At 39.9% G+C, this 16,581-nt stretch overlaps 1 protein-coding gene across 1 annotated transcript in view; it reads left to right on the top strand.

The window, feature by feature from the left end:
• LOC126482306 (FAS-associated factor 2) overlaps positions 1-16,581 on the top strand; it is a 117,475-nt gene that overhangs the window by 48,809 nt on the left and 52,085 nt on the right. The window contains exons 3-4 of the mRNA XM_050106338.1: positions 1,574-1,760; positions 2,376-2,549. Coding sequence (XP_049962295.1) covers positions 1,574-1,760; positions 2,376-2,549 — 361 coding nt within the window. The remainder of the gene's footprint in view (positions 1-1,573; positions 1,761-2,375; positions 2,550-16,581) is intronic.

The raw sequence follows: 16,581 nt of genomic DNA, 5'->3' as shown, positions 1-16,581 counted from the left end.
CCTCAATCTCCGCTAATTTCAAGTTGCCGCCACTCATACCTCACCTGTCTTTCAACAACTTCTTTGCCTCTACACTTCTGCCTCGACTGACATCTCTGCCCAAACTCTTTGTCTTTAAATATGTCTGCTTGTGTCTGTATGTGTGGATGGATATGTGCGTGTGTGCGAGTGTATACCTGTCCTTTTTTTTTCCCCCCTAAGGTAAGTCTTTCCGCTCCCGGGATTGGAATGACTCCTTACCCTCTCCCTTAAAACCCACTTCCTTTCGTCTTCCCCTCTCCTTCCCTCTTTCCTGATGAGGCAACAGTTTGTTGCGAAAGCTTGAATTTTGTGTGTATGTTTGTGTTTGTTTGTGTGTCTATCGACCTGCCAGCGCATTTGTTCGGTAAGTCACCTCATCTTTGTTTTTTTATATATAATTTTTCCCATGTGGAATGTTTCCTTCCATTATATATATATATATATATATATATATATATATATATATATATATATATATATATATATATATATATATATATAAAATCTAAAAACAAAGATGCTGTGACTTACCAAACGAAGCGCTGGCGGGTCGATAGACACACAAACAAACACACAAAATTCAAGCTTTCGCAACGAACTGTTGCCTCATCAGGAAAGAGGGAAGGAGAGGGAAAGACGAAAGGATGTGGGCTTTAAGGGAGAGGGTAAGGAGTCATTCCAATCCCGGGAGCGGAAAGACTTACCTTAGGGGGAAAAAGGGACAGGTATACTCTCGCACGCACACACATATCCATCCGCACATATACAGACACAAGCAGACATTTGTAAAGGCAAAGAGTTTGGGCAGAGATGTCAGTCGAGGCGGAAGTACAGAGGCAAAGATGTTGTTGAATGACAGGTGAGGTATGAGTGGCGGAAACTTGAAATTAGCAGAGGTTGAGGCCCGGTGGGTAACGGGAAAATATATATATATATATATATATATATATATATATATATATATATATATATATATATATATATACACACACACACACACACACACACTTGACTGTCATTTCTTGTTAACAATATTAGCTTATTCCCAAGAATAAGCAGCTTTCACTCAGTTAATACTAGGCAGAAATCCAATCTACATTTGAATCGCACTTCCTTGACCCTCGTGCAGAAAAGCATGTGGTATACTGTTGCACCCATTTTCAGTAAGCTACCACAAGAATCCAAAAGTCTTAGCAGTAATCCACCCGCTTTCAAATTGCAACTGAAGTGTTCCTCGTGGGTCACTCCTTCTATTCTGTCTAGGAGTTCCTTTTTGTGTTATATTATTAATTGCATATACATAAACTTATGGCTTGTCTTTTTTTGGGTTCATAATCTTTCTTTTTTTTAAATCTGTTATTACTTTTATGTTATAATTTCATGTACTGAAACATTCCATGACCTTGGACATTTGTTCCTCAGTTTGGTCCTGTGGAACTAGATGTGTAAAAGAAAAAAAGTTATTCAGGTGCACCAGACAGGGAGAAGGCAGACTAATATTATAACATATGATCAGCAGCAATTGTTTCATCCACATATTCCTTTTTTGCAGATATTACTGATCCTGTTGGTGATGTACTTAAATTTATAAATTCCTTTGAAGAAAAATATGGATCAAGGCATCCAGTGTTTTATCAAGGAACATACAGCCAGGCACTGAATGACGCTAAGCGAGAGCTTCGTTTCCTTCTAATATACTTGCATTGTGAAGATCATCAAGATACCGACAATTTCTGTAGGTATGCTGCTGCACTTATAGAGGACTTCAATGTGTTTACATACACAAAAGTATAGAACTATTGTAATACAGTCCTAATTTTTGTGAATATTTTCAAACTTGGTACTCATTGTATTTTTATTTTTACTTTCCCCATCTTTGATTTTAGCATATTTTGCACTTTCGATCATTGGAAAGTCCAAAAATGGAATAACATACTTCAGTACAAATATGTCGTTTTGGGGCTACTCTGTGGCCACCACAAAGGGCTATCTATCCCCCTCCCCACCTAATGCCTTCTCATTATTCCCAGACTACCCACCCCAGTAGATTGCCGCTCACATCAGATGCAGTTGGGCCTTAGTGCCTGTAGACATTATCCAGATGTGCGAGTTGTTGCTTAAGTATACGAGTGTTCTGTTTCTGAAGAAGGACTTCATTCAAAAGTCTAAATATGTCTAGTATTCTTTTTCATTGTGTCCGTTTGAGACTCGACCCTCGTCTATGTCATGAGTGACACTTAGCACTTTGTCATACATAGACTTGCACAATTATAATGAACAATTACTTCGCATTTGTTGTAGAGTTTTTAAATGTGAGAAGATATAAGAACCTGGAAACTTTCTTTGCTTTCTAGGAACACATTATCAGATATGGAGGTTGTGACATACATTAATACAAATATGTTGTTTTGGGGCTGCTCTGTGACCACCCCAGAGGGCTATCGAGTATCTCAGGCATTACGAGAAAATGGCTACCCGTTTCTGGCAGTAATTTGTCTTCGGGAAAACAGAATGACTGTTGTTGGGAGGTGAGTTTTGTATGGAGTACTTTTAATTTTTTTTTCAGCTGTACAGATTATTTTCATTTTGTGCAGTGTGGTTATGGCTGATGGTCTGCATAACTTATTATAATGGTTAATGGTTACTTCACAAGAGTAAATGTGCTTGTCTAACTGTGCATATGTGACAGGATGAAATATATATATATATGTCTGCTTGTGTCTGTATATGTGTGGATGGATATGTGTGTGTGTGCACGAGTGTATACCCGTCCTTTTTTCCCCCTAAGGTAAGTCTTTCCGCTCCCGGGATTGGAATCACTCCTTACCCTCTCCCTTAAAACCCACATCCTTTCGTCTTTCCCTCTCCTTCCCTCTTTCCTGATGAGGCAACAATTTGTTGCAAAAGCTTGAATTTTGTGTGTATGTTTGTGTGTCTATCGACCTGCCAGCACTTTCGTTTGGTAAGTCACATCATCTTTGTTTTATATATATATATATATATATATATATATATATATATATATATATATATAAGGATCATTTTTCTTCGTGGCAAAGTGACAAACAGCCCTCATCAAAGATTTACTGTTCTACACTCATACTCTCTGCTGGAAATATCACTTTGCCACAAAGAAAAATGATCCTAATCCTACTCCTAATGATCCAACTCCCCAAGACACTATCCAAATTGAACCCTGCCTGGAACAGTTCCGTCCTCCGTCGCAGCAGGACCCACCTCCTCTTCCTCAAAATTACCCTCTCCAAACCTTCCAGGAATTTCTTACTTCCAGCCTTGCATCTCAATCCTTCTTAAAAAAACCTTAATCCTACTCCCAACATCACAACTGCTGAAGCCCAAGCTATCCGTGATCTGAAGGCTGACCGATCCATCGTCATTCTTCCGGCGGACAAGGGTTCCACGACCGTGGTACTTGATCGTCGGGAGTATGTGGCTGAGGGACTGCGTCAGCTTTCAGACAACACCACATACAAAGTTTGCCAAGGTAACCCCATTCCCGATGTCCAGACGGAGCTTCAAGGAATCCTCAGAACCTTAGGCCCCCTGCAAAACCTTTCACCTGACTTCATCAACCTCCTGACCCCACCAACACCCCGCACCCCTACCTTCTACCTTCTTCCTAAAATCCACAAACCCAATCATCCCGGCCGCCCCATTGTAGCTGGTTACCAAGCCCCCACAGAACGTATCTCTGCCTACGTAGATCAACACCTTCAACCCATTACATGCAGTCTCCCATCCTTCATCAAAGACACCAACCACTTTCTCGAACGCCTGGAATCCTTACCCAATGTGTTACTCCCGGAAACCATCCTTGTAACCATTGATGCCACTTCCTTATACACAAATATTCCGCACGTCCAGGGCCTCGCTGCGATGGAGCATTTCCTTTCACGCCAATCACCTGCCACCCTACCTAAAACCTCTTTCCTCATCACCTTAGCCAGCTTCATCCTGACCCACAACTTCTTCGTTTTTGAAGGCCAGACATACCAACAATTAAAGGGAACAGCCATGGGTACCAGGATGGCCCCCTCGTATGCCAACCTATTCATGGGTCGCTTAGAGGAAGCCTTCTTGGTTACCCAGGCCTGCCAACCCAAAGGTTGGTACAGATTTATTGGTGACATCTTCATGATCTGGACTCACAGTGAAGAAGAACTCCAGAATTTCCTCTCCAACCTCAACTCCTTTGGTTCCATCAGATTCACCTGGTCCTACTCCAAATCCCATGCCACTTTCCTTGACGTTGACCTCCATCTGTCCAATGGCCAGCTTCACACGTCCGTCCACATCAAACCCACCAACAAGCAACAGTACCTCCATTATGACAGCTGCCACCCATTCCACATCAAACGGTCCCTTCCCTACAGCCTAGGTCTTCATGGCAAACGAATCTGCTCCAGTCCGGAATCCCTGAACCATTACACCAACAACCTGACAACAGCTTTTGCATCCCGCAACTACCCTTCCGACCTGGTACAGAAGCAAATAACCAGAGCCACTTCCTCATCCCCTCAAACCCAGAATCCCCCACAGAAGAACCCCAAAAGTGCCCCACTTGTGACAGGATACTTTCCGGGACTGGACCAGACTCTGAATGTGGCTCTCCAGCAGGGATACGACTTCCTCAAATCCTGCCCTGAAATGAGATCCATCCTTCATGAAATCCTCCCCACTCCACCAATAGTGTCTTTCCGCCGTCCACCTAACCTTCGTAACCTGTTAGTTCATCCCTATGAAATCCCCAAACCACCTTCCCTACCCTCTGGCTCCTATCCTTGTAACCGCCCCCGGTGTAAAACCTATCCCATGCACCCTCCTACCACCACCTACTCCAGTCCTGTAACCCGGAAGGTGTACACGATCAAAGGCAGAGCCACATGTGAAAGCACCCACGTGATTTACCAACTGACCTGCCTACACTGTGATGCATTCTATGTGCGAATGACCAGCAACAAACTGTCCATTCCCATGAATGGACACAGGCAGACAGTGTTTGTTGGTAATGAGGATCACCCTGTGGCTAAACATTCCTTGGTGCACGGCCAGCACATCTTGGCACAGTGTTACACCATCCGGGTTATCTGGATACTTCCCACCAACACCAACCTATCCCAACTCCGGAGATGGGAACTTGCTCTTCAATATATCCTCTCTTCCCGTTACCCACCATGCCTCAATCTCCGCTAATTTCAAGTTGCCGGCAATTTCAAGTTGCCGGCACTCACACCTCACCTGTCATTCAACATCATCTTTGCCTCTGCACTTCCGTCTCGACTGACATCTCTGCCCAAACTCTTTGTCTTTAAATATGTCTGCTTGTGTCTGTATATGTGTGGATGGATATGTGTGTGTGTGCGAGTGTATACCCGTCCTTTTTTCCCCCTACGGTAAGTCTTTCCGCTCCCGGGATTGGAATGACTCCTTACCCTCTCCCTTAAAACCCACTTCCTTTCGTCTTTCCCTCTCCTTCCCTCTTTCCTGATGAGGCAACAGTTTGTTGCGAAAGCTTGAATTTTGTGTGTATGTTTGTGTGTCTATCGACATGCCAGCGCTTTCATTTGGTAAGTCACATCATCTTTGTTTATTTTTATATATAAAGATGATGTGACTTACCAAATGAAAGTGCTGGCAGGTCGACAGACACACAAACATACACACAAAATTCAAGCTTTCGCAACAAACTGTTGCCTCATCAGGAAAGAGCGAAGGAGAGGGAAAGACGAAAGGAGAGGGTAAGGAGTCATTCCAATCCCGGGAGCGGAAAGACTTACCGTAGGGGGAAAAAAGGACGGGTATACACTCGCACACACACACATATCCATCCACACATATACAGACACATCATCTTTGTTTATTTTTTATATATATATATATATATATATATATATATATATATATATATATATATATATATATAATAGAGGGAAACATTCCACGTGGGAATGTCTATCGACCTGCCAGCGCTTTTGTTTGGTAAGTTTCATCATCTTTCTTTTTAGATATATATATATATATATATATATATATATATATATATATATAAAGATGATGTGACTTACCAAATGAAAGTGCTGGCAGGTCGACAGACACACAAACATACACACAAAATTCAAGCTTTCGCAACAAACTGTTGCCTCATCAGGAAAGAGCGAAGGAGAGGGAAAGACGAAAGGATGTGGGTTTTAAGGGAGAGGGTAAGGAGTCATTCCAATCCCGGGAGCGGAAAGACTTACCTTAGGGGGAAAAAAGGACGGGTATACACTCGCACACACACACATATCCATCCACACATATACAGACACAAGCAGACATATTTAAAGACAAAGAGTTTGGGCAGAGATATCAGTCGAGGCAGAAGTGCAGAGGCAAAGATGTTGTTGAATGACAGGTGAGGTATGAGTGCCTCTGCACTTCTGCCTCGACTGACATCTCTGCCCAAACTCTTTGTCTTTAAATATGTCTGCTTGTGTCTGTATATGTGTGGATGGATATGTGTGTGTGTGCGAGTGTATACCCGTCCTTTTTTCCCCCTAAGGTAAGTCTTTCCGCTCCCGGGATTGGAATGACTCCTTACCCTCTCCCTTAAAACCCACATCCTTTCGTCTTTCCCTCTCCTTCCCTCTTTCCTGATGAGGCAACAGTTTGTTGCGAAAGCTTGAATTTTGTGTGTATGTTTGTGTTTGTTTGTGTGTCTGTCGACCTGCCAGCACTTTCATTTGGTAAGTCACATCATCTTTGTTTTTAGATATATAGTTCCTACGTGGAATGTTTCCCTCTATTATATATATATATATATATATATAATTATTTTTTTTTTAGCTCATTGGTGGGTCATGCATCATCCACATGCATACAATGCTCTAGTTTATGTATCAAGATGCTTAACATTTAAATGCACTAAAAATAAATGCAAACTACATATGTTAAAAAAAAAAAAATTACTTGATGCTTACCTAAGAGACAGTCTTCATTTCTTACAAACTAACTTCATAAACTTAGACCAAATGGCACTTAAATCGAAAGTAGTAGTATTTATGGCAGTTGAGAGTTTCGAGCAAGTTAATAAGAGATGGAACAGATCCCTCGCAGTATACCTAAGAGGCCAGGACAGTGTTGAAGAAGCAACGAAAAAAGCATACCAGATTTTTAAAAAAACATAAAATCTCCAAAATTGACAATGCCTCATACAAACTCAAAATTGAGCGCTACAAATATTTTCACCCAACAAAACTCGTGTCTCAAAATCTGGCAGAAAATCCAAAGAGGTTCTGGTCTTTTGTAAAGTATACAGCAGCAAGACAAAATTTAACATTTTACTGTGGAACAGACACACTATTCTTTCAAATAAATGAAGTTAAGTGTGAAAGTTGCAAGTGAACTGCATAGCAGCTGCAGCAATGTCATAAACAAGGCTCAAGCTGAATAAACAGTTTTTAATCAAGGACTCTACTACATAAATAGCTGACTGAGATGATTGGAGTGGAGGCAGCATAGCAGTCCTCGTAAGAGACAGTAAAATCCATCACCGGATAGCCTTAAATTTGCACAATCTGCCATTGCAAGCTGTGGTGCCTAGATTGAATTAGGCATTACTCTGATATCTTATATGTTGTTGTATATGGCACTGTAAATTCCATCAAGGACTCTGACAAACGGTCAGTGGGAGGATTTGTTTCAACAAATAGCATCACTGTAAACAGGGTGCGTCACGTAAGACATTTTTATTTCAAGGCAGTTCCAGATATGAAAACGAAGTTTTCAGCAATTAGTAGCATTTGAACAGATAATGCTCTAAACTCTGGTATCAACAGATATATTAAAACATTTTTCTTTTTATATATGGAACTATATACTTTTCATAAGTGCATTCAGTAGCTCTTAGAAAGACATTACAGTGACATATGAAGATAGTAACTGTTCCCGAAAGAACAGATACCATTGATGACTGTGCAGCTTCTCTAGAATAAATGATAATTAATCGAAACCCTCAGCTGCGGACAGGTGTTGTTGATCTACCTCAGTGAGGTAAACAGGAGATCCCGGGTTCGAGTCTCAGTCGGGGCACACATTTTCAGCTGTCCTCATTGAGGTAAATCAACAACACCTGTCGTCATCTGAGGGTTTCGATTAATTATCATTTATTCTAGAGAAGCTGCACAGTCATCAATGGTATCTGTTCTTTCGGGAACAGTTACTATCTTCATATATAGTTAAAGGCTACCCGGTCATTGACCTTCGTCTATGCGAATCCGCACAGGTTGCCTGAACTCTTACGCGAATCGTCTCCTTAGTGGGCTCGAGTAATGAGAGGATGGGCAAATATCTATTAGGAACATTACGAATGCAGATTGTGGACAGTTGGGAATGTGGTTCTCACGGGAAGCATGCAAGGGATAGGTTCCTGCAGTCGCGTTATTCATCTGTGTCCTCGGTGGCTCAGATGGGTAGAGCGTCTGCCATGTAAGCAGGAGATCTCGGGTTCGAGCCCCAGTCGGGGCACACATTTTCAGCTGTCCTCACTGAGGTAAATCAGCAACACCTGTGAGCAGCTGAAGGTTTTGATTAATTATCATTTACATTACAGTAAGATAGCACCTGTTGATATTGACATTGAAACCTTTCACAAAACAGTCTGGTAAATGTACTAAAATTGGGAAGCAATATAGCCAGAGGCAGAAAACTGCAGTGTAAATACTGCCATGCAGAGCTCTCGTGCCACACACTGTCATTATATGCAACAAGACAAGGCCTACACTATTATTTTCCTTTATGGGACTGTCCATGAATTACGTAGCACATTAAGGGGGAGGGGAAGAATCATCAACAAAATGTGACACCGTTGGTGGGGGGGGGGGGGGGGGGCAGTAATAATCCTTGTGATGTTACATGTGTAAATCCTTAAATCCTAAAGTGTTACAACTCTAATGAAAAACTTTATAATATTACAGACTCTATTAATATTATTAAACAAGGTTTAGATTTGTTTATATCCGTTTTTGGCACATGCGGATGTGCGAGTTCACACTCACTATTCGTACAGTGTTAAATGGGGGCTGCCTTTGACATACGGTGGAAGGCCAATACCAGCTTCGAGGCTTTGACAAAAATCGCCACGCCACCCCAGTTTTGTGTATGTTTATTGTGTCATTCGGTCGAAACAAGATTTTCGCTGAGTGAAGGACGTATTTTTGTTGGTTGTACTATTTTGTGATTTTTAGTGTATTTAATATCTATAATTTCATATTAGTAAATTATATTGAGCAAGCAGTGAAGGAAACAATAGAAAAATTTGGAGTAGGTATTAAAATCCATGGAGAAGTAATAAAAACTTTGAGGTTTGCCGATGACAATGTAATTCTGTCAGAGACTGCAGAGGACTTGGAAGAGCATTTGAACGGAATGGACAGTGTCTTGAAAGGAGGATATAAGATGAACATCAACAGAGGCAAAACGAGGATAATGGAATGTAGTCGAATTTAGTCGGGGGATGCTGAGGGAATTAGATCAGGAAATGAGACACTTAAAGTAGTAAAGGAGTTTTGCTTTTTGGGGAGCAAAGTAACTGATGATGGTCGAAGTAGGGAGGATGTAAAATGTAGACTGGCAATAGCAAGGAAAGCGTTTCTGAAGAAGAGAAATTTGTTAACATCGAATATAGATTTAAGTGTCAGGAAGTCATTTCTGAGAGTATTTTTATGGAGTGTGGCCGTGTATGGAAGTGAAACATGGACGATAAATAGTTTGGGCGAGAAGAGAATAGAAGCTTTCGAAATATGGTGCTACAGAAGAATGCTGAAGATTAGAATGGTAGATCACATAACTAATGAGGAGGTATTGAATAGGATTGGGGAGAAGAGAAGTTTGTGGCGCAACTTGACTAGAAGAAAGGATTGGTTGGTAGGACATGTTCTGAGGCATCAACGGATCACCAATTTAGTATTGGAGAGCAGCGTGGAGGGTAAAAATCGTAGAGGGAGACCAAGAGATGAATACACTAAGAAGATTCAAAAGGATGAAGGTTGCAGCAGATACTGGGAGATGAAGAAGCTTGCACAGGATAGAGTAGCATGGAGAGCTGCATCAAACCAGTCTCAGGACTGAAGACCACAACAACAACAACAACAACAACAACAACAGTGTATTTAACAGATTTAAAATACGTAAAAAGGTGATTTAGATGTTCCTTAGCACAAACTATATGAAGTATGCTGTGCAGCTTGTGCTGATAAAAATAAACAAAAAATATTAAATGCGGTTAACACGTAATGGTGAAGATGGAAAAGTAGGGACAGTGTTGAAAGCGAAGTGGATTTAAAAAATCAAATAATTCCAAAGGAAACTGACGAAACAGAAAGTGACACTCCCCTACGCCCCTCCCCCCCCCCCCCCCTCCCCCCTCCCCCCATTCCCTTCCAAACATTCCTTCATCGTCCAAACCACCAAAACATCTAGAATCTGTGGACGTAAAAGGGAATTAAAGTTTTGTACTTTAATATTTTGTTCTCCCATGCTAAAAATGTATTTAGCGTTACATGACAAGTTGAAAAACAGAGCAACCTAGTCAGTTAAATTCAGTTGTTATTCACTTACCATAAACCAAAATCGATAACTGCACCTTTCTGTTTGCTTGTCCGAGGTAATTTCGAAGCGTACAGGGTTGATTCAATGCGGTTTTCATTATTGTGTAGCTGTATTTTTCAGGGTGATTTAGATACATATTATGTGAAATACCCAAATTCAACATTTTACATGTTTACTTTTAATTACAGGAAGAAACAAGACATAGCAGAAGACACTAAAGATATTAATATACAATCAAGTGAAAGCCAGTTACTTGAAACAGTACCTATACCATTGTCTAGTCAGAACACTTTTAAGAATAAAATTGTAGTAAACAATCTGAACTCAATAGCTTGCTGTTAGTATGAGAGGCTGGCATACAACAGATGATGCAACAAAAAAAGACAGAAAATTCAATGTTAAAAAAAAAAAACACTGAAGAGAAAGATCAGCACAATGGAATGACAAAAAAAAAGTTGTGATTCTAAAAATTTGTGAAATTAATTCTGGCATAGCAACAGGTCTCAAAATTCAAAATACAATTTTTTGACCCAGAGTAGAAGAAAATCAACTCAGTTTACTTGAAGTCTTAAAAGAGATTGCAGTTTTTAGTGGCACAGCTGATGAGAGATGTCACACTGAAATTAGAAGGTGTTGCAAAATGTTGGACAACTTACTAGCCGAACTATGTAATCAACGCTGTACTAGCAGTTGATCAGATTATACTTAAGACTCCTTCCCATCTGAGTCAATACAGAGGAAGAAAAAAACACTTGGTAACTCTTCCTTGTATATTGTGCAATCCAGACTCTGTGCTATGTGTAAAGTATAAATATGGGAAATTGTGTACAGCTACAATAAGAAACCTTGAATCTTTAGTTTTTGGTCTGGTGAAGTATTATTTTGATAAAGCCTATGATACAGTAGGTATTACAGCAGCAATTGCTCAAGCACCAATATTAATGTACCTTGAGTGCTGTGTAAAATTACTGGCTCATGATTTCATGGTTGCTGAAAAACATAAACTTATTCCCTTTGTTTATGCTGGTATTATAATAAAGATAGATGATGAACAGAAACCTGAGGCTGAGATGCACTGTGGGCCTACATCTCTAGTGGAAAACATTCTTCCTCTAATGCAGAGACTCGTGCCAAGGTGTACATAGACTTTCTACATTACCTGCTTTCAAAAAGTTTGTGAGAAGGATTTCTAAAACTCATGTTTATTTTTATTTGCTTATGCTGATTCCAAAAAAAAAAAAGCTTCATTTGTACACTTTAAATAATTTTGATTGATGTTATTTGCATATCCACAAATGCTCCAGGAAGAACTACATTTAATAGAGTGGAGTGATAAATGATGCCTCTTAGTCATGAACTTAATGATGTTGTTGTTGTGGTCTTCAGTCCTGAGACTGGTTTGATGCAGCTCTCCATGCTACTCTATCCTGTGCAAGCTTCTTCATCTCCCAGTAACTGCTGCAACCTACATCCTTCTGAATCTGCTTACTGTATTCATCTCTTGATCTCCCTCTATGATTTTTACCCTCCACGCTGCCCTCCAATACTAAATTGGTGATCCCTTGACGCCTCAGAACATGTCTTACCAACCGATCCCTTCTTCTAGTCAAGTTGTGCCACAAATTTCTCTTCTCCCAAATCCTATTCAATACCTCCTCATTAGTTATGTGATCTACCCATCTAATCTTCAGCATTCTTCTGTAGCACCACATTTCAAAAGCTTCTATTCCCTTCTTGTCCAAACTATTTATCGTCCATGTTTCACTTCCATACATGGCTACACTCCATACAAATACTTTCAGAAACGACTTCCTGACACTTAAATCTATACTCGATGTTAACAAATTTCTCTTCTTTAGAAACGATTTCCTTGCCATTGCCAGTCTACATTTGATATCCTCTCTACTTCGACCATCATCAGTTATTTTGCTCCCCAAATAGCTAAACTCCTTTACTACTTTAAGTGTCTCGTTTCCTAATCTAATTCCCTCAGCATCACCCGACTTAACTCGACTACATTCCATTATCCTTGTTTTGCTTTTGTTGATGTTCATCTTATACTCTCCTTTCAAGACACTGTCCATTCCGTTCAACTGCTCTTCCAAGTCCTTTGCTGTCTCTGACAGAATTACTTAATGATGTTGTATTAAAATATTACAATTTTGCTTCACATCTTGATTCCAGTAATCAGACTACTGACTTAGATCAAGAAAAATGGAACTTTGAGATTCCAGGCATTGCATTGGCTAATATTTGGAGCCAATTGGTCATTGACGATGTTCCTATGGTTGCTGAATATGTTGTGCCAATAGATATCAGACTGGATATTTCACAGGAGCCAATTGGTTATTGATGATTTTCATATGGTTGCTGAATAGGTTGTGCCAACAGACATCAGACTGGATATTTCACAGGCTAGGACATTGAAAAACGATGCTATTTGGTAAGCAAATCATGTATGTAAATCACAATATTTTTTACAAATTGTAAAATGAGAGATTGTCGCGTGTTGTGGTATGCAATGATCTAGCCTGTGGTGATTATTGTGAGATGGGTTTTTACCACCATCTGTTTTGATTAAACAGACTTCAGGTGTGTTTGCACTCGTAGGAAATTTGCTCCACTGTTACTACAGCTATCTTTGGATCTCTGAACATCTACACGTTTGAAGCAATTTCCATATGATGGCTGTTGCTCCAGTGTCAAGGCATACTCATTTAAACAATCGTGTAGCATCTGTGGTCTATATTTTCCATAGTACAAAACCACTAACCAATCACGTAAGAGCCAACAAGAGGTTTTGCCCATCACGAAGATTCATCCTCAGAGAATTGCAGCTAGGCATGTCAGGAAAGTTCTCTGTTTGATGAGCAATGACAATGCTATGTGGTTGTATGAAGATGATGTGGACTCATCGAGTGTTCCTAATGGTATCCAAATCAAGAAAAGTGACTGCTGTGCCAGTAATAAATATGAGGATGCATCAAATATAAATGGATTTTTTCCCCTGAAGATCAGCAGTTGGTAGAACCGGGCCTGCACTTCTAGTATTGTTAGGCGGGGCCATTAGGAGTAGGGAGAGCTGGCTGTTATATATTTCCACCCTTTGTCAATAATGCTCACAATGTCTGAACAACAGATGCACCTCTCCGTTGCACACTGCGTAATTATAAAATTTCTGGCTCGTGACGGAATTCAGGCAACAGCAATTTTCCTGAGATTCACTGCACAGTTTGGTGATCAATAATTGTCAAGTACATGTGTGTTTGCCTGACATAGTGTTAGAGGAAGGACAAGAACAGCAACATGATTGCCATCCTTGGACCATCATTAAAGATGAAAACATTAATGCAGTTCAAGACATTCTTGAAGATGATTGATGGGCAAGAGTATCAGCTCAGTATCTCCAAAAATCATGAAATTCCTGTGACATAATTTATGGATGGCACCTACGATGTAGATATAGGGTCAGCTATGATTTTTGTACATGGAACTACGTATGGCACGTGCTTACTTCTGGCGCATCAGGTGGGACTTAGTAAAACTGTTTCGAATGTGTGTACCTGTCCAGGTTTTTGTGAAAACAACTTCAGTTTCATCAGGCAGTTTTCCATTTATGGCTTCCCTGTGCTACTTATTAGTCAAAGCCAAGACAGAAATGTCAGTCCTTCATACTAATAAACAGCACTATACATGGAAAAAAAGAAACTTTTATTAACTTTCTTATATTGCATAAAGAAAGGAACACCTGACCTGAATGATTCTTAAAGGTAAAACGCCTGCTGTCAGGCAAATGTGCCTATAGATACTACTTGAAACTGTTATTAGATGAAATTCACATTTAAATAAAGGGTACATTTTATTCAGAATGACTAACGACGTCATCCTAACCATGTACTCACACTGTTTACCATTGACTGCAAAGAACATTTGCAATTGCTGTTCGAGAGGTAGGTGCACAGATGAAAATACATTGGATGATACGCTGTTGTGAGCCGTGGCAGTTTGACGGTGCATATTTTCAAGCGTAGTTGGAGCTTCACGATGGACTGCATCTTCTATTTCTTCGCATAAAAAGAAATTGAGAAGAGTCAAATCAGGGGACCAGGCTAGCCATTGTGCTACACCATTCCAGTCTATCCAACTTTTTGTTCACTTACAATAGAAGAAGAGTTAGCTGGTCAGCTGTCATGTTTTAGCCACATCCTCTCTAGCTCATCCTGTGGTACCTCTTCTAGAAGAACAAGTAGAATGTTTGGAAGACAGTATGCACATGTATATCTGTTTGATACCCCCTGGGGTTGAATCTAGGTCCCACTGTGGAATTTCATATTAGCCAGCACTGATTTTCAGCTGTATAGTAGTGTATGTTGCATAAATTTACATTACCTCGGTTCGTAAGTGTTGCTTCGTGACTAAAGAGTACATGTTGGAAAAACATAGTACCAGATTGCCTATTTTGTGGCAGATGATAAGGGTGGAATTTATGTCAATGCTAGATGCGAATGACACTCGTTTGGCTAATTCCTCATTCCTTGACAACACATCTTGTACTACATGCGAACTGATGAGTGACGTAGCCATAAGAGTGCTCTGTCAGTGCACTGTCAGATGCAGTATTCATCCTCATTATCTGTTTGTATTAGTGACCTAATAATTCATGCCAATACTGGTGCAAGAGACAGTGATGGTCAGGTTAGATATCACTATTATGCCATACCATTGTGACAGCATTTCTTTAACATTCTCCATTTAAAAGTAGGATGTCTAACTCTTCCTCTTTGGTATATTGTCTGCGTGCAAGGAATGTTGAAGCAGAAATGACATGCCAATAGTCCTGCAGTGCACACAAGTAAACAGCCTAAAGGCCTTATAAAATTATTTAACTTGACATGAGCATGTTTACAGTGCAATAGTCAATTTTGGCTGACTTGCCTTTCAATTTTAGACTATATCTCGGATTCCTTTGTGAAGGGTTTCAGCTTCAAAATTAACAAGCATTATATCAATGTACTCATCTGTTCGTGTGCTTTTGAATTTTTTTTAAGTGCATCATTCTATTTAATAAAAACATAGCCTACTTGATTCAGTATGTCAGTCAACATGAAAGTTAAAGATTCTTTTATGACATAACAAGAGTACGTGCCTCTTATCATTCCATCATTTGTTGAAAACATCGATTCAATATCTGGAACCATTCACAACATGAAAGGGGTGTTATGTATCACATGACTCACCTCGTATATTATGCAGACACTATAAGGCTTACAGTGTCAGTTGGGGCTGCACACATAATGACGGAATGGGCGAATCTGTCCTTGCATTGTTGAATAATAAGTCACTGACTGTTATGAATGGAAACTTCCCATCAACAGTTATGATTCCTGGTAGAGGCAAATCTGCTTTAGACGTAACACTATGCTCTCCTTGTATTTTCCTGCCTCCGGGAAGCACTCGTCAAGATACTATACGATCAGATCATTACCCTATACTTACGAAGATCAGTTGTGAGTATGATCACTGTTAGTATACAAATCCCACAGCTAGATGGGTTGCTAGAAAATCAAATTGAGAACATTAACAATAAATTATAATGCAGGAAATAAATAAAAATTTCGATATTACCAAGGAAGTGGGAAATTCCTCTCACTAATGAAGTGAGCAGCTAATAGAAGACTCCTCCAAGAATAAGCAACAATAAAGGCAAATGATTTGGAGTTGTTTTTGCTGGAACATAGATTGCTTCAGGGCCATAGCAAGGAGAACATTAACTCTTTTGCATTATGGAAAGTCACCATTGTTAGAAACTTTTTACATTACAAGCAAACGGAAGCAACAACAGAAAAGTTTTTAAGGCTTGTAAGATACAAAACTGGATTCAATATTGAGAGTCCATATGAAAAAACACCAGCATGATTTTTTAGAATGGGAGATTAAATGTAGAATTAATCA

Source organism: Schistocerca serialis, chromosome 5 (genome assembly GCF_023864345.2).
Source record: "Schistocerca serialis cubense isolate TAMUIC-IGC-003099 chromosome 5, iqSchSeri2.2, whole genome shotgun sequence".
In the NCBI taxonomy this organism is placed as follows: domain Eukaryota; kingdom Metazoa; phylum Arthropoda; class Insecta; order Orthoptera; family Acrididae; genus Schistocerca; species Schistocerca serialis.
This window is presented reverse-complemented; position numbering and strand designations above follow the sequence as displayed.